Source organism: Bidens hawaiensis, unplaced genomic scaffold (genome assembly GCF_021521415.1).
Source record: "Bidens hawaiensis isolate Kalapana, Puna unplaced genomic scaffold, B.hawaiensis_p1.1 tig00009085_1, whole genome shotgun sequence".
Classification (NCBI taxonomy): Eukaryota; Viridiplantae; Streptophyta; class Magnoliopsida; order Asterales; family Asteraceae; genus Bidens; species Bidens hawaiensis.
The window spans coordinates 19,083-38,950 of NW_027491667.1; the positions used below are offsets into that span (position 1 = coordinate 19,083).

A 19,868-nucleotide genomic window follows, 5' to 3' on the forward strand; every position below is an offset into this window, starting at 1 on the left:
TTAAAACGTGTTGTTGATACTATATATTATTATTTATTTATTAGTAATAATTGAGGTGATGACATTCCTTAATTTCTATCTATCAGTTTCATCTATTATTTTATTTGAGACAATTGGAATTAAAAAGACATCTGGATCAGGATGACTAGATGGACTTGATCAATCTGACTCGTATATGATGTGGAATATTTTATGTAGTATATGATGTGGAATATCTATGTTGAAATTCATCTTCATTATAATACATCTTAGATAATACTTTCTGATTTTGAGTCATTTTTGTAAATATTCTTTGTAAAGTTTGTTTTTGTTTAATCTTTGTACATAGCTTGTTTTAATCACAACTCAATTAACAACACTAATGACTTTTTTGATGTGCTTAGGGTCATAACAGCTTCTTTTCTTTGGAGATCCCGACAAGGAAGAAGTTCAAAGTATTTGTCTCGATGATCAATGGATTACAGTCTTGTCCTTTATCCTTTGCTATCTCAGCTAATCAAGAAATTCATTATTCCTGGATTAAACAATTTTGTGACAATGCTAGGACAAAGAAAGACAGTTCAAGGATCACATCAAAGATCGATAATGTGAAGGTGACTGTTACTCAAGACGTTATAAAAAAGGCTCTTCATATTCAAGATAATGTCGGTGATCCGTGCACAGTCTTTCTTTTCAGATGAACAGATAACGGATTATTTGGATGATATTGGGTATGAAGTTGGATGGTCAACCTATGAGAAGAAATGTCTACCGAATTACTGGAAGCTCTTATTTCACATCGTTGGCAACTGTTTGTCCTCTCAGAAAGGCGGGTTTGACAAGTTGAACGCTGACTGGGTTGGAGTTATGCTGAGTTTGACCAAGGAAAAAAGATACAATTATTCCAAACTGTAAGTATAAACAGCAGAATGTGCTAGTGAAGAAGTGAAGGATGATGTATCCTTGGTTCATCCGATTAATTTTGATCACTTGCTTCCTGATACACCCAAACTCGTGAAAACTAATGAAGTTGATGAAAAGGGGAACCGAGTTGAATTCATTGAGCCGTTTCATGTTAAGGAAGTGAAGCAAGTTGCCATGACTACCATTCTGAAGCCTACTGGCATAAGTTCTTATTCATATAAAGGTGTGCAGCCAGGTCCTAAGATTGGTCAGTTCAAGGAGACAGAGTCAGATCAAAGAATTTCCATGATACACAAGAAAAATCATTTTTTTTATTATTTTTAGGGTTTAATGATACCTAAGAGCAGATTCACCCCCTTTCTTTTAACTTTTTTAAGGATCTGTTGGTTTTTAGGTGCAGTTATTTGATTTGGTAATAGTAATTAAAAAATAACAAATAGAAAAGAATAATGGCTTGGGCTGTGTAGATGTTGTAGAGGAGGAAGGGGATGATGATGATGATGATGATGATGATGATGATGATGATGATGATCCTGATGATGTTCAGGATGAAGGTGATAATAGTGAGGAGGAAGAACAGGTTGTTCTTGTGACACCCGGTAAAATCCCAATCCCTTAAACCAAGTAATCAACCTAAATATTAGGTAATTATGTTATGTGCGCCCTGCGCGAGCGCGCCATGTTAGTCAGCGCGTGCATTTGTTATGTGCGCCCTGCGCGAGCGCGCCATGTTAGTCAGCGCGTGCATTTGTTATGTGCGCCCTGCGCGAGCGCGCCATGTTAGTCAGCGCGTGCATTTGTTATGTGCGCCCTGCGCGAGCGCGCCATGTTAGTCAGCGCGTGCATTTGTTATGTGCGCCCTGCGCGAGCGCGCCATGTTAGTCAGCGCGTGCATTTGTTATGTGCGCCCTGCGCGAGCGCACCATGTTAAGAACCAGCGTGGGCATATGTTATATGCGCCATGCGCGAATGTTTTGGCTTTATGTTTTCATGTACCTTAACGTTATGATGTCTAAAGGGTTGACCGTCACGCATAATGCTAAGGCGGGTGCATCCTAAATCGTTTATGCGCGTGCGGAAGGGAACTAACCTCCCCGCATGGCGGGAGCATTGAGAGCTAGTTTGTCTGAAGCTCCAAGATGGAATTGACTTCAACATGACTGATCACTATGTTGAAATACCAAGACCCCCTGGAGAATCTACAAATGAAACTCAATGTCCCTAACTGCGAGAAGGTTACGCACCTACCCGCAGCAAAGAAATGTCCTTCACGCAGAAAGCTATGCGCACAAAGTGATGCGCACAGAACACTTAGTCTATTCTCCAGACATAAGGAGATTACTCCCGCCCAAAAGGAAACAGTAGCGTGTTTCAGAGATTTTCCACTTTTTACTGTACACTGACAAAAGTACCTGAAAAAGCACACTGTAACATGAAAAGTCAACTATCAGCCACCCTACTCTCACCAACCACAGACCTGCATGTCCTGCGAAAATCAGAATCTTTTACCCACTCCTCCACTTTTGAATAAATAATAATAACTTCCATACTTTATCATCATGACATTTAGATATGAAAAGATTTCAATCCCCTAAAGCAAGGGATTGTGTTCCCTTGAGTTTGCCTATAAATTTGTAACCTAAATTATCACCCAAAACACACTTCAAAGAACTACAAACTTGCACTAATCCTCTCCCAAGCATCCGTTGTTTTCATTTCCGATCCTGTTACTAGGTAAGCCGAGAATATAACCTTGAGACCTACTATCCAACCCTTATATTCTCCTATTTCTTGATCTTAATATATATACTTCTTGTTATTTAATCGTATTCTAGACCTTCGATTCCAAGGCCAACACCAAGAAAACCCGAATCTCGATTAATCCCTTAACAAGAACCACAGGTGAGTCTCACAGCCCCCATTTCACTATTTTCACTGTTTTTAACCTGTTTTCGGGGCGAGGGACACGTGTTTAAATTACATTTTATCATGGTATATTTACGAACAATGCAAGCGATTATGTGTTTAACTTATAATTCATTATGGTAAGTTTTCGAGCAATGCAAACAGTTATCTATGGTTTTCGATATGAGTGCGCAAGAACGAGTAAGTGATCACTTTACCATTGGAACTCTAAGGGTAGGGACTGCTGGTTTGATCCACCCACTCGTAGGGGTCGCACCTCTTACTTAGACGAGTGCCTAGTATGGTTAAGGGGCAGTACTATGGGGTCGAGCCCGCTCGTAGAGGTCGCGCCTCTTACTTAGACGAGCGCCTTGTTTTCCGGCACAACGTCCGCGCGTAACCCGCGGGACGGTAATACGTTATTTTAGCTCGTAGTGGCAGCGCCACTTACATAGGCGAGCACGGTTTTTCAGAAATGTCCACGCGTAAACCGCGGGACGATAATACATTATTTTAGCTCGTAGTGGCAGCGCCACTTACACAGACGAGCGCGTCCTCAGAAATGTTCGCGCGTAACCCGCGGGATGGTTTTATCAGAATTATGTTGTCAGATCTGTTTCAAGATGGTTTTATCAGAATTATGTTGTCAGATCTGTTTCAAGATGGTTTTATCAGAATTATGATGCAATATGATTTATCAAGTTACTAAAACTTGTGAACTCACTCAGTTTATACTGATTCAAATGTTTTTACGTGTCTTTCAGGAGATAATTAGGTAGCGCATGGAGTCACACTTAGAGCACCTCACGCTGAACATCTAAATTAGCTTTTTGGAAGATTTTAGTTCTATCCCTTCGATGCGCGTGGTTGTTCCCGCCGCGCATGGGGATATGGCGTGGAAATCTTCAACAGTTTTTATACTTGGATGTTTTTATGTAATTTTTAAACAATGTAATGTATTGTATTAAACATTTCATGCGCAATGAAAATCTTTGAATGTTTGCAATGGCCCGTGCTTAATTATCAATCCCCACTCGCGCGCGCCCGGCTGTTTCCGCCGCTCAGGGCCGGGTGTGACAGATTGGTATCAGAGCACTGGTTATAGCGAACTAGGAAAAGAAGTTTTAACCTAGACTATAACCGTTGGGGAATCACATGAAATACTTTTCAAAGAAAATATTTTCAAAAGAAACTATACACACACTTAGGAACACGGGTCACACAGTGTCTAGTAAATAATGATAACATTATGTGCTCAGAGTACATGCGCTAAGTTTGATATATTTCCATTCTCTTTTAAAGCGAGAATGCCTCCAACTAAAGCCAAAGGAATTACCATGACACCCGAGGAACTCGCGGAAATAATCGCGCAGGCGATTGCGACTCATGAGGCCAGCAAGGCCGAATCTAGTCAGGGTCGTCAGAATGAGACCCCAGAACCCGAATCAGGAGCCTTGGACAAAGGATGCTCCTATAAGACATTCATGGCCTGTAGGCCTTGGCCATTCAAGGGAACCGAAGGGGCCATTGGGCTCTACAACTGGATTGACAAGATGGAGACAGTTCTCTCCATTAGCAGATGTAGTGAGAACCAGAAGGTTCTTTACGCGACCTGCATGTTCCAAGAGGCAGCTTCGTCTTGGTGGAAGCTTCAAACGAAAACATTGGGGCGAGAAGTTGCTCTCCACAAGACCTGGAAGGAACTGAAGGAAATGTTGATGAGAAAGTTCTGCTCACGCGCAGAGATTCAGAGTCTGCAACAAGAATTCTGGAACCACACTATGGTAGGAACGGATATCGACGCCTACAACAACCGGTTCAACGAGCTTTGTCAGTTGGTGCCAGATATGGCAAACACAGAGGAAAAGAAGGTCGAGAGGTATATCTTTGGGTTGCCTCCTGTTGTTAGGGTTCCGCTCAACGCCGCAGCGCCTCCAACCTTCGATGAGGCGGTTGCGCGGGCCATCACCCTTACAAGGGATACGGTCCGTGCGGGTATGTTGACTACGCGCGGAAGCGAGCAGCGAACCTCTGACTCCAAAAGGAAATGGAACTCTCACCACCGAGGGTCCGACTCCAAGCAGCCACCGTTCAAGAAGCAGGAAAGCGCAAGGGTTTACGCGATCCAAGCCGCGGAACCATCAAGGAAGGGATACAGTGGGCCTCACCCATGGTGCAACAGATGCAAGTTTCACCACGATGGTGAGTGCGCGAGCGTCACGTGCGCCAAATGTGGCAGACCAGGGCACAAGACGATGATTTGCCGTGTCAGAGAAGCTGGAGCAAGCGACAACTGCTACGCATGCGGGAAGCCAGGGCATTTTAGTCGGGATTGCCCGCAAAAGGGGAACCAAGCTCGCGGGAGAGCTTTTGTGATCGGCGCAGGCGAAGCAAAAGAAGAGCCGAATGTGGTAACCGGTACGTTTTTACTTAACGGCCATTTTGCATCTGTCTTATTTGATACTGTCGCTGATCTAAGTTTTATATCCACTGAGTTTAAAAACTCCTTAGGTCTAGCAACCAGTAGGCTAGACATACCTTATACTATAGAACTGGCCAATGGTAGGCAGTTGTGCGCGAGCGAAAGGGCTGAGCAATGTGTAATAGTCATGGGAGGTCACGGGTTCAATATTAACTTGTTGCCAATAGACTTGGGAAGTTTTGACATCGTGGTAGGTATGGATTGGTTAGTCGAGAACCACGCGGAAGTTATTTGCCATGAGAAGCAGGTTCGGGTCCCACTGTTGAACGGAGAAACCTTGGTGATTCAAGGGGAAAGAAGGGGAGTTGCGACGAAACTGATTTCGTGCCTAAAGGCGCGTAAGTGCCTAAGGAAAGGGTGCTACGCCTTCCTGGCGCATGTAGTAGAGAAGAAAGGAGATGAGCGAAGAATTGAAGACTTACCAGTAGTGCGCGAATTTCCAGAAGTTTTTCCTGAAGATTTGCCCGGATTGCCGCAGCCGCGACAAGTAGAATTTCGTATTGATTTAGTCCCAGGAGCTGCGCCAGTAGCTCGAGCGCCTTATCGACTAGCTCCATCTGAGATGCAAGAGCTATCCAATCAGTTACAGGAACTATTGGATAAGGGTTTCATACGCCCAAGCTTTTCACCTTGGGGAGCTCCAGTACTGTTTGTTAAGAAGAAGGATGGTTCGTTCAGAATGTGTATTGACTACAGGGAGCTGAATAAGCTGACAGTCAAAAATCGGTACCCCTTACCGAGGATTGACGACCTATTTGACCAGTTGCAAGGATCCAGTTATTATTCGAAGATAGATCTACGGTCAGGATACCACCAACTTAGGGTCCATGAGGAAGACGCGCCAAAGACAGCCTTCCGAACTAGATATGGCCATTATGAGTTCTTAGTGATGCCTTTCGGGCTAACTAATGCGCCGGCTATATTCATGGATCTGATGAACCGTGTGTGCAAACCATACTTGGACAAGTTTGTGATTGTGTTTATAGATGATATTCTGATTTACTCTCGGACCAAGGCCGAGCATGAGCAACACCTGAGATTGATTTTGGAATTGTTAAGGAAAGAAAAGTTGTATGCGAAGTTTTCCAAGTGCGAGTTTTGGCTTAGAGAAGTTCACTTTCTCGGTCACGTTGTAAACGAGAAAGGAATTCACGTTGATCCTTCCAAAGTCAAGGCCATCGAAAACTGGGAAGCGCCAAAAACCCCAACTGAGGTGAGGCAATTCCTAGGACTAGCTGGCTACTATCGACGCTTCATTGAGAACTTCTCCAAGATAGCTCTACCTCTGACCGCGCTAACTCAGAAAGACAGGATGTTTGTTTGGGGAGAAAACCAGGAAGCAGCGTTTCAAATGTTGAAGCAGAAGTTATGTAGTGCGCCAATTCTATCTCTGCCCGAGGGGACAGATGACATCGTCGTTTACTGCGACGCTTCACATCAAGGACTCGGATGTGTCCTTATGCAGCGAGACAAAGTCATAGCGTATGCCTCACGCCAACTCAAGACCAATGAGAAGAACTACGCAACGCATGATTTAGAACTTGGAGCGGTTGTCTTCGCGCTAAAGATTTGGCGCCATTACCTCTATGGTACAAAGTGTATAATCTTTACGGATCACAAGAGCCTTCAACATATATTTGATCAAAAGGATTTAAACATGAGGCAACGAAGATGGGTGGAGTTGTTGAATGATTATGATTGTGAAATTAAGTACCACCCTGGAAAGGCGAATGTGGTGGCAGACGCGCTAAGTAGGAAGGAGCGAATAAAAACGCTGCGAGTCAAGGCTCTAAGGTTGACCATTCGCGCGGAGCTCTCTACTCGCATCCGAGACGCTCAGCAAGAAGCCTTGAAACCAGAGTTTGTTAAAAACGAATGCCTTGGGGGTATGGTTAAGAATTTGGAACTGAAAGAGAACGGCAATCTATATTTCGCTAACCGCATATGGGTCCCTCTCAAGGGAGGATTGCGCGAGCAGGTATTGAACGAAGCTCACAAGACGCGATATTCCGTACATCCTGGCGCAGACAAGATGTACCAGGATGTTAAAGCGCTGTATTGGTGGCCCAATCTTAAAGGCGCCATCGCGACGTATGTCAGTAAGTGCCTGACGTGTTCGAAGGTAAAGGCTGAATACCAGAAACCATCAGGATTGCTTCAACAGCCAGAAATTCCCATGTGGAAGTGGGAACAAATCTCTATGGACTTCATCACCAAACTGCCAAGGACACCTGGGGGTTATGACACGATCTGGGTTATTGTAGATCGGCTAACTAAGTCAGCGCACTTCCTGCCGATCAAGGAAACCGATAAGATGGAAAAGTTAGCCAGATTGTATATTCGAGAAGTAGTTTCAAAACATGGAGTCCCAGTGTCCATCATTTCTGATAGAGATAGTCGGTTCACATCAAGGTTTTGGAGATCGTTACAAGGAGCTCTAGGTACTCGCCTTGATATGAGTACAGCTTATCATCCTCAAACGGATGGGCAAAGCGAGCGAACAATCCAGACATTGGAAGATATGCTACGCGCGTGCGCAATCGATTTCGAAGGTAGCTGGGATACTCATCTTCCATTGGTTGAATTTTCTTACAACAATAGCTATCACACAAGCATTAAGGCTGCACCGTTCGAAGCTTTGTATGGGCGCAAGTGTAGATCCCCACTGTGCTGGGCTGAAGTGGGTGACAAGCAAATGACTGGTCCAGAATTGATCCAAGAAACAACAGACAAGATTTTTCAGATAAGGAATCGCCTTAAGACAGCGCGCGACAGACAGAAGAGCTACGCAGATGTGCGAAGGAAACCATTGGAGTTTCAAGTAGGGGATAAAGTACTTTTGAAAGTCTCTCCATGGAAAGGAGTCCCCCGTTTCGGCAAGCGAGGAAAGTTGAATCCGCGCTACATTGGACCATTTGAGATCCTGGAAAGGATCGGTCCGGTTGCTTATAAACTCCGTTTACCCGCCGAACTCAGTGGAGTTCATAATACGTTCCATGTGTCCAACCTCAAAAAGTGCTTATCTGACGAAACGTTGATTTTGCCGTTGGAAGAAATTCACATCGACAAACAGCTGCACTTCGTAGAAGAACCTATAGCAGTAACCGATTGGAAAGAACAAAAGTTACGCAGAAGCAAAATCAAGTTAGTAAAGGTTCAATGGAACTCGAGGCGTGGGCCTGAATTCACTTGGGAAAGAGAAGACCAGATGCGCATGAAATACCCACACCTCTTTCAGAGCATGGCTTCTGCCAGCAACGTCTCCTAAATTTCGGGACGAAATTCGCTTAACAGGGGGAGAATGTGACACCCGGTAAAATCCCAATCCCTTAAACCAAGTAATCAACCTAAATATTAGGTAATTATGTTATGTGCGCCCTGCGCGAGCGCGCCATGTTAGTCAGCGCGTGCATTTGTTATGTGCGCCCTGCGCGAGCGCGCCATGTTAGTCAGCGCGTGCATTTGTTATGTGCGCCCTGCGCGAGCGCGCCATGTTAGTCAGCGCGTGCATTTGTTATGTGCGCCCTGCGCGAGCGCGCCATGTTAGTCAGCGCGTGCATTTGTTATGTGCGCCCTGCGCGAGCGCGCCATGTTAGTCAGCGCGTGCATTTGTTATGTGCGCCCTGCGCGAGCGCACCATGTTAAGAACCAGCGTGGGCATATGTTATATGCGCCATGCGCGAATGTTTTGGCTTTATGTTTTCATGTACCTTAACGTTATGATGTCTAAAGGGTTGACCGTCACGCATAATGCTAAGGCGGGTGCATCCTAAATCGTTTATGCGCGTGCGGAAGGGAACTAACCTCCCCGCATGGCGGGAGCATTGAGAGCTAGTTTGTCTGAAGCTCCAAGATGGAATTGACTTCAACATGACTGATCACTATGTTGAAATACCAAGACCCCCTGGAGAATCTACAAATGAAACTCAATGTCCCTAACTGCGAGAAGGTTACGCACCTACCCGCAGCAAAGAAATGTCCTTCACGCAGAAAGCTATGCGCACAAAGTGATGCGCACAGAACACTTAGTCTATTCTCCAGACATAAGGAGATTACTCCCGCCCAAAAGGAAACAGTAGCGTGTTTCAGAGATTTTCCACTTTTTACTGTACACTGACAAAAGTACCTGAAAAAGCACACTGTAACATGAAAAGTCAACTATCAGCCACCCTACTCTCACCAACCACAGACCTGCATGTCCTGCGAAAATCAGAATCTTTTACCCACTCCTCCACTTTTGAATAAATAATAATAACTTCCATACTTTATCATCATGACATTTAGATATGAAAAGATTTCAATCCCCTAAAGCAAGGGATTGTGTTCCCTTGAGTTTGCCTATAAATTTGTAACCTAAATTATCACCCAAAACACACTTCAAAGAACTACAAACTTGCACTAATCCTCTCCCAAGCATCCGTTGTTTTCATTTCCGATCCTGTTACTAGGTAAGCCGAGAATATAACCTTGAGACCTACTATCCAACCCTTATATTCTCCTATTTCTTGATCTTAATATATATACTTCTTGTTATTTAATCGTATTCTAGACCTTCGATTCCAAGGCCAACACCAAGAAAACCCGAATCTCGATTAATCCCTTAACAAGAACCACAGGTGAGTCTCACAGCCCCCATTTCACTATTTTCACTGTTTTTAACCTGTTTTCGGGGCGAGGGACACGTGTTTAAATTACATTTTATCATGGTATATTTACGAACAATGCAAGCGATTATGTGTTTAACTTATAATTCATTATGGTAAGTTTTCGAGCAATGCAAACAGTTATCTATGGTTTTCGATATGAGTGCGCAAGAACGAGTAAGTGATCACTTTACCATTGGAACTCTAAGGGTAGGGACTGCTGGTTTGATCCACCCACTCGTAGGGGTCGCACCTCTTACTTAGACGAGTGCCTAGTATGGTTAAGGGGCAGTACTATGGGGTCGAGCCCGCTCGTAGAGGTCGCGCCTCTTACTTAGACGAGCGCCTTGTTTTCCGGCACAACGTCCGCGCGTAACCCGCGGGACGGTAATACGTTATTTTAGCTCGTAGTGGCAGCGCCACTTACATAGGCGAGCACGGTTTTTCAGAAATGTCCACGCGTAAACCGCGGGACGATAATACATTATTTTAGCTCGTAGTGGCAGCGCCACTTACACAGACGAGCGCGTCCTCAGAAATGTTCGCGCGTAACCCGCGGGATGGTTTTATCAGAATTATGTTGTCAGATCTGTTTCAAGATGGTTTTATCAGAATTATGTTGTCAGATCTGTTTCAAGATGGTTTTATCAGAATTATGATGCAATATGATTTATCAAGTTACTAAAACTTGTGAACTCACTCAGTTTATACTGATTCAAATGTTTTTACGTGTCTTTCAGGAGATAATTAGGTAGCGCATGGAGTCACACTTAGAGCACCTCACGCTGAACATCTAAATTAGCTTTTTGGAAGATTTTAGTTCTATCCCTTCGATGCGCGTGGTTGTTCCCGCCGCGCATGGGGATATGGCGTGGAAATCTTCAACAGTTTTTATACTTGGATGTTTTTATGTAATTTTTAAACAATGTAATGTATTGTATTAAACATTTCATGCGCAATGAAAATCTTTGAATGTTTGCAATGGCCCGTGCTTAATTATCAATCCCCACTCGCGCGCGCCCGGCTGTTTCCGCCGCTCAGGGCCGGGTGTGACAGTTCTGAAGGTGACTTACAAGAGTCTGATCTTCCATCTGAAGATTTGGAAGGAGAGCACAGATCCAAAAAAAAGCATGATAAGAAGAAAAAGAAATGTGGTGAGTCCTCTAAGGGATCTTCTACTTCTACTACTAAGGAAGACGGGCCAGAGCATCCTCCCAAACGGTTGAAGAAGGCTAAGGACTCCATGAAGTCTTCTCCTTCTAAGCTACCTCCTCACAAGATAAGTTTTCCTTCGATTTTCGAGATGATGACTCATTCCCTAGCAACCTAAACCACGCCACCTCAAACTTCCATTCCCGACCCACACGTAGGATCACTTAGAACCTTAGCCAAAACCCTTAAAATGCTTCAATAAAAACAAATCAAAATCACCAAAACCCAAACCCCACTCTCACCCAAAGCCAAAGCCAAACCAAAAACCAAAATGACCACACCTAAGGCTCCAACCAAAGCTAGACCAAAAATCGTCATTAGGGAGAAACCCAAGCCATCCCTAGTAGACGAACCTGTTACCTCACTCGAAACCTCCCCAGCCCGCTTAGATGAACCAATGCCCTCGATGTTTGAGGACATACCAATAACCACCCAAACTGTAACTTCCACCTCACCTAGGACCTTCATACCCGTCATCTCACCTACTTACCAATTTACCTCACCTATTAGAGACACATCTTTTTGGTCATCCACATTTGCCACATCTAGCCCAACCCAAACCACCCCAACCACCATAGAAACAACCAGCCTACCCTTAACCATAACCATATCCATCCCAACCTTAACCCTAACCATACCCATCCCAACCACACCACACTCAACCATAGCCACCACACCTCACTCAACCCATAGGAGCCCTGTGATAGCCGCCACTCCCATCTCAAGAGGGAAATCGAAGAAGTCTCCGGTGTTCAAAGATCCTATCCTCGATAGACTCGCGGCACTGGAAGAGGCGAATAAGAACCGTGCAAAACGGGAACTCATGTTGATAAAGTTCCTAAAAGATCAACAAGCCATCAACCAAGAAGTGACCAAACGAAGGGATGCTCTAGCTGACAAGTTAGCCATCATGCAAGAGCAACGTGACTTGGATCAAGCCCAAATTGCAAGTCAAGGGGACTGGATCAACATGTTGCAACAAAGAATCAACAATCAGCAGGAATTGGTGAACATAAATACTTTGCAGAATGCTGAAAAAACATGTTGATATTGAGAAGTTGACAACTAGAGTCAAACAGCTGGAGACTGATCTTCCATCCACCTCTAATCTTGCAAGTGAGTTTAGGAAGGAACTAGATTCCTATCTTGTCAGTGTGTGGATGGAATTTAAACGCCTTAAGTCAAGAGTTGGTGGGTTGGAAAATCTGAGAATCAGGAGGTCAGGAGATTGATGGGTGAAAGTGAGAGGTTGCGGGAATTGGTGGAGAGGTTACAAGAACAGATTGAGGAGGAACGCGCCGAGCAAGGACGTGTGAATGAGTCACTCTTCAATCGATACCTCGTTGTCATGGAGGTTATGCGATTGACTGACGAGGATGTTGAGAACCTGAGGGTTCACTTGATGGGGACGTTTAGAAGGTTTCTTCGTGTAGCTGAGCCAAGGGCTGAGAAAGTTAGTCAACGACAAATTATTCTTGCTCGTTTAGCCACTAATTCCAAGAGGGTCAGAGCTCTTGGAAGTGTTCATGGCTTCCTCTACACGGGAGGAACAAGTAAAAATGGAGGTGAAGGAGGTTCAGGCTCGAAGACTGCTGATGAGCCTGAAATTGTAGCTGGAACCGTTGCCGACACTGAGCCTGTTGCTACTGCTGCTGTTGCGCCTGATCAGGTCAGTACTACAAGCTCATCACTTGTTGCACCCACCACTAGTGCACAAGTAAGTGCTGTGTTCACCATTGCTATGATTATTCATCCCGAGTAGCACAAGGTGGTGGTGATGACGGTGATGATGAGGACGATGATGACGAGTCTGATAGTGAAGATGAGGAGGACGATGACCATGAGCACGACAGTTTTGATGATACTCGTGGTGGTGGAAACCATGATGGTACTGGTGATGGTAGTGGTAGTGGAAGTGGTAGTGGCGATGCTACCGGAAATAAGACGGCAGATGTTGAGCCGTCAAAGTAGGCTGAGAAAACGAGGGAATTGGAGGCTGTGGTGGAGGCTGAGTTCGCCTCTTTACTAAATGTTCGCTCTTTTGCAGATCCCGTTCCTTCAATTCAGAAAGCTGTGGATGAAAATAAAGAAGATGATGATGGCATCAACTATTCTCCTAACCCCAACACACCACCAGCTGGGGAGAATGTTGAGCCAGCTGTTGATAAGCACGTTGTCACTTCTGTTGCCGCTCCTGCTTGAAGTTGGTCAAGAAAAGGAATTAAATACTATAGCGTGAGTAGGATGGGAAGCGTGCGATGGAGGTCGAAGCCTTATCATGATTCGAATCTAATTTTGTATGCCAGATACCACAAAGATAGAAAAATTTGGGCTGTCAGACGTACAAACGGAGATCTTACATATCTCACTATGCGAGATATGCAAACGTTGTCGAAACTCGACATGAACTTCTTTCAAAAGACGGTGGCTCGAGACGACAGCAAAGATACTATTGAATCATGGTTCAAGAACAAGTTCTTGAGAAGAGAATGGAGAGCTGACTACCCGACGTTCACAGTCAATCCGGGTAGGTCATTCAAGGTAAAGAGATCAACCCCTTTTCCAACAAGCCGTCGAAGAAGAGACTATACAGGATGCCTGATAATCATGGCGAGTCGATCTGCCATGGGATGCCTTCGAGGACATCTTTCTTCACGACTTCATCGCATGGGAATTCGACAACGAACACGTCAAGGTTATCATACATTGCACTTGCAGTCATGAGCTCAGGTTCTTTGATGAGCATGAACTGGCAGGATTTGGACTCCGCGACCTCAAGAGACTAGTAGAGTTGCCCCTCTGTATAGTCGAAGACATTCGTCGTGACAACACGGACGCCATCGTTGGAAAGTTCAACAAGTTTGTCATATTACTTGTTGAAAAGCAACCTTTTGAAGAAGATCCAGACGGTGTATTCGACTATGAGTCCGAATGCAAGTGGTGAGGAAGAAAATAAAGCAAATACCAAAGACTAGAGGGAGATTGTAAGGCCCGTTTTGGTATTAGTCTTTCGTATTTGTAATTGGTTTCGTTTAAGCTTCTAGTTTGTTTACTTATGTATGTTTGGGCCCGAGGCCTTATGTAATTGGAGTCCATTGGGCCCTATTAATGAAAGAGGCGAGTATACACACACATATATAAGGTGTGTGTATCACATACACCAAACTAACCTTTTCCATATTATTTTTCAACCTACAAACTCTCTCCACCTCCTCTTACTTTCGGCCAACCTAACACTCACCACAAGATCTAAGATCTCGGCCCTAGCTAGTTATTTCCGCCAACTAGTTGAGAGGTTGATCCAAGACAACTAGTACTTAGTTTGTTGTGTTGTTTGATCCGGTCACGGGACCTACAGATACCAAATGACTTAAAATGTTTGCAGAAATTCTATGTTTATATATACAAGTTCCATCATAAATTTCATAAAATTGAGGTACGGGAACTATGTCTTACAATTATCTGCTTGATAAAATAGCCACTTAATCAATAGATTATAAAAGTCGGTTAATAAAATATAAGATGTAATAAAAAATTTTAAATGTTTGAGTCTATAAATTTTTATATTTTCCTGAATCAATTCATAAAGTTTATGAACTTTTTTGATAAATATAAAATTTGTCCCATTAAAAACGTAGTTTTGGTAAATAGTTTATAAAAAATAAAAAATAATAATTTTTTTTGTATGTTAGTCATGAAATTAAATTAAAATAGAAACTAACATAATTTATAAAAATATATTTGACAACTTTTTACAAATCTATTAGATATAAACTAGTTTAACGAACTGAATTCGTTAAAGTCCCAAAGAGCAGATCTATCAATAATACAAAATCAATAGGCGGGTCTAGTAATTGTGGTGATTCAAGAATAATAAGATGAATGATTAGAACGTAGTATAGATCTTCAATGCACAAGATTCTATTAGCTTGAAACCTTCTGGTACATAAGATCAATTGATAAAACCACTAACTCTCTAGAACGACTTTCCTGACGTCCAACCGTAACAAATACTAGCATACTACATATGGTCCAAGCCCAAGCTCAAGCGCACAAAAATCAATTAAACAAATCGTAAATTAGTCTTGTGCACCAATAATTCAACTCGTCACACTAGTTCGTTTATTTTGCTTTTGTCCTGATCATGTTATGTTCGTTTAATATGCATCGGTCTCAATTTATGACCTTATTCTCAATTTATGACCTTATACTCTCCTCTAGATTGATGCTATCAAAACCTTAAGTTTGAACAAACTTTTGCATCCAATGCTCTTTCAATCTCCTTTTTGATTGCATCATCCAACTTTGAACTACATATACTCCATATGCTTCCATTGCATGGAATCAATCTTGAAAGAATAATCAACTTTGATAGAAAGATTAATCAAAAATATTTTTGAAAACTTTTAATCAAGTTATTAAATTTTATACAACTTGAATTTTACGCTTTCATGAGCTAAGCATCTCACCTCATCTCAATCATAATCATACACCCTAAATGGGACTCAACATCATCAATATCATGACGAGTTCCATAACGGCATACACCGAATTCACATATGCACGACTAACATGATGATGTGTTTATATCACATAATTGATCAACAGTAACGCCTAATGGGAGTCTGCCTACCAAATCAACGCAACAATCGATCGGTTGGTCCTACAGACAAAAGTTCACATATAGCACAACCTATCGGGTAAGAAAACCTTATCGACCTGCGCATCAGCCCTTTGTGTGCGTGTTTAAACAAATTGCACGTTCAAGTTGATCCATGCTTCATAATGGTGAGAGTTTCTTGCCACTTTGTTACTTAGCAATAGACATTAAACACAAATAATAATTAACCCAAATGTTAGTTGTATTCATGTTTATTATCATCTTTAATTATTTATTAATTTAATTTATTGATTTTTCTTATTATTGCAACGGGTCCATCGTCATGAATCGATTTCGGCTACGTCGGTGGTGGTTATCGAAAACCAAATTAAAACGGATCTTATTTTGAGAGCATGTTCAAATAACGATAATGATAAAAGCTTTTCTTCTTTAATGATACCAATATAGATGGTACTCTCTCCACTAACATAATGCAATGTCTTGGGCCTTCGTAGTTAAGTGAGACGATTAATTGTTACATTTCTATAATTTTGATTTTTTAGTGTGTTATGAGATATATTTTATTGTATTTCTGGTACTACATAAACTATTGAAATTCAAGTCAATTGGTTAGTGAGAACTTAATATAAATTCTAGTCAATACTCAATACATTAATTTTAATTTAAACATTCAATTATTTCCCATAAAATTTCAAATATTTCACAAATTTAACCAAATTGACAGGGTAGTTAAGCAGGGGCCGTGAATTTGTATGAAGCATAAGAAAAGGCAGACCAACCCCAACTATGGTGGATAAGTTGTGCTTTGGAGTCTGCACCCGCAGCACCCATCGCAACATGCAATGGGTAGAAATGGTCGGGCGTTGGATGTGACAAGATTCCATGTGGTGCCTTCTCCTTGTAATTGTTGACATCATCATACCTCCCATCAACTAGAGCCTCTTTGAGCCATGTATCAAACTCTTCGGCCCAAGGTTGCACCACAGGTTGTACCACAGTGGCTTCCTGAAACATTTCGAGGTTGTGGGTGGTGCCACCCGAACCCACAATGAGCACCCCTTCGTCTTTAAGGGGTGCCAACGCCTTACCCATATTGTAATGGTAAGTGGCGTCTTTATCCGTTTGAATGGATAACTGACAAACTGGAATATCAGCCTCTGGATACATAAGCAACAATGGGGACCATGCACCATGGTCAAGCCCTCGATTCTTCTCCTCGTCGACCCTCTCGAACCCGGTAGACATTAGCAGTTCCTTTACTCTCTTTGCCAGTTTTGGAGCTCCTGGAGCTGGATACTTGAGCTGGTATGTTTTAAAATAAACAATGTGATCATATTACCAAATTAAATAGGGGTGTCAATAATGACATGGCCCAAAAACATAGACATGAAAATAATCAAGTATTGGATTGACATTTCTAACTTATATAAAAGACAGGTTGTGTTTGGGATGGACTATTTAACTAGTTTATTTAATCATGTCTACTAACCAACTAGTTTAACTAAATAGGTCGACACACTAACCTGTTTACCCATTTTTTACAATCCACCAACCCATTTAACACGCATATGACTTGATTATTACCCGTCAAACTGTTTGATATGTTTGGATAAATGAGTCACATGGGTCTTCAAGTGTGTGCATGGTTCATGTTTTTTACACAAATAAAGATATTGGTGTAGTGTTTGGGTTGAACAATTCTACCTGGTACATAGCTTCAGGGAAACCATCGAAATCGTATATGGTATCAGAAGGGCCGCCAGAGACTATGTTGACGGTGGGATATGAAGTCTCCCAGTGACCGGAGATGAGAAGAATAGAAGAAGGACGATGATGGCATTCCGTTTGTTGGAAGGATTGGAGGAAGTGTCTCAAGGGGATACACATTTCTTCGATGATCAAAGAAGGAGGTCCGTGTGATATGTAAAATGTGTCTTTAATCTTCTTCATCGCCATGAATATGATGAATTGATTACCAGAACAAATGAAACTGATCATGAAAGTCAAATAATTAGGAGGATTTATATAAAAAAAGGGAGGGTTCTTTCAGGTGTACCTACTATCCCAATACTTCCAACCAGAATTGCTTACTTCAAATCTTTTTATTGTTTTTAATATTTGGATCATATCTTTTATTATTATTATTTTAATTAATCCAAAATCTGTCTAATATTAGAATATGTAAAAAACAAGTTAACAAGTCATCTAGAAGATGAAAGAAAAAAATTATCACAAGTTAGGTGATGACATGAGAAGCATATTGGGCCACCCAATAAAGTCCAACCAAAAATATGAAAAAGCTTCCTGGGTCGCTCGTTTGAGTCGCTCAAATTAACTTCTAACTTTTAACATTTTACACACCAAGTAAAAGACATTTAATATTTTAAACTCAACTCTAGATCAATATTTGGTCCATTTCGCAATGCGTTTTCCTTCTATCTAACAATCTAACCAACACAAAACTGAGTCGAGCTCGAGCTCAAGTTTTTATCTTGATTTAAAATCCAGGTCGAGCTAAGTCAGGTCGGTTTAAAATAAAAGCCAAGTTCAAGCTTGATCTGGCACGTCTTTTAAATAAACCTATCGTAACATGTTGTCTTTAGACAAATGCTGAAAACATATTTTTTACAACTATTAGTTTTAAATGAAAGTACATTTAGAGAGAAAATGAGCTAAAACAATCATATATTAAATTAATAATGAGATAAAAGTATGGTTCGGTTAAGTTGATCGATATGTTATTCATATTATTGTCATTGTTCTTCAATTTAATTCATATGTATATGTAGTTGATAATTATTAAGCTAAAGTAAATTACGAATATGATAGGGACCGATTCAAGATGATCAAACTTCCAAGTGATAGACCCTTTGAGCGATTTAAACTCCAGCTAAATAATGGAAAGAACTAATAATTTCACTTCAATTTTCTTCATGTGAGGGAGTTTTCAATGGCACATAATTACCGTTTGAAATCTGTAATGGCAACCTTCGTGAGAGCTACAAGACCAACCTGGGGTCATGACAAAACCCATTTAGTGCATGATAATACAATTGTGCGTGATCGGAAACCCCATTGACAGGAATCTTCTTGAATGAGGGATGAGTACGACTTTACAAGAATGAAAGCAAACATGGGATAGTGAAAATTGTAATTAACTACCAACTACATGCATGCTAATAAATAGAAACCAACCTGAAAATAATTGAACTGATGACTCGTTTGAGGAACAGAGGCCCAAAGTTAGATAAAATCATTGGACTGATTAGGCGAAGCTTGTCCAGAAGACAATCTTGGGACAAAGCCCACATCTCCATGTGACAAATCGCGCGGGTCATACAATATATGCACATGGGTAACCCGTATACCACATTTTAGACCCCGACGGCGACAACTGAGTTTCAAAATTAGAGCTTCGAGCCAACATAACCTCTGCTGCGAAGGTAGTTGTGGATGGCTGGAGTCATGGTGGATTTAATTGACTATAATAATTACTTGAAGTTACAACCCAAATTCAGTTCAACTTGATACTTAAAGTTAACCCGCCTGTAAATACTACGAAGCCAAAACTGAGACGTAGCGAAAGAGAAAGTGTAGCCAGTTGTGGGGTTCGTTGGCATCCAGGTTGATTCGATTCTGGGGTATTTATATTTTCTTGAATTTTTTTTTCATGTTAAGGGGTAAAATAGCCTTTATGTAGAAGGGTGTTTGGGATTCCTTATTTTACATCCTTATAACTTTTCCATAAGTTAATAAGTTACAACTTTGTAATTTATTAACTTAACCTCTCACAATAACACATGATACCAAACACCATTTCACTATTTCAAAAGTAAGTCATAAGTTGGTGAAAAGAACCAAATTTGTTATGGGTTGCAAAAAAATGAGTACCAAAATTGCTCTATAAAATAGCAAAACATGTTACGATTATAGTCAAGAGACTGAAATACCAAGACAGATAGACTTCCAAAATTCAGCATCATACAAAAGAACCGGAACGAGCTGACTACATCTAGTCTTCCCACAAACAATCCTTAAAACAAAAATCAACAGTAGCTTAGCATGCGAAGCACAATGTACAATAAATCAAAACACAACCCAC

The 19,868-nt window shown here is 41.8% G+C and overlaps 1 protein-coding gene across 1 annotated transcript; it reads right to left on the reverse strand.

The window, feature by feature from the left end:
* Nucleotides 1-16,426: 16,426 nt before the first annotated feature.
* LOC143531109 (extradiol ring-cleavage dioxygenase-like) lies at nt 16,427-17,983 on the reverse strand. Its single transcript, XM_077026485.1, has 2 exons — nt 17,471-17,983; nt 16,427-17,068 (listed from the first exon to the last, which is right to left on the reverse strand). Exons 1-2 carry the CDS (start codon nt 17,762-17,764, stop codon nt 16,496-16,498), a joined length of 867 nt encoding a protein of 288 aa, XP_076882600.1. The 5' UTR covers nt 17,765-17,983; the 3' UTR covers nt 16,427-16,495.
* Between the last annotated feature and the right edge of the window lie 1,885 nt (nt 17,984-19,868).

Bases quoted from the DNA above. Each gene is read 5' to 3' on its own strand.
- LOC143531109 (XM_077026485.1), bottom strand. From the start codon at position 17,764: ATGATCAGTTTCATTTGTTCTGGTAATCAATTCATCATATTCATGGCG. The intron at 17,069-17,470 runs GTAGAATTGTTC...AAAACATACCAG, and splicing joins TCCCTGAAGCTATGTACCAG to CTCAAGTATCCAGCTCCAGG.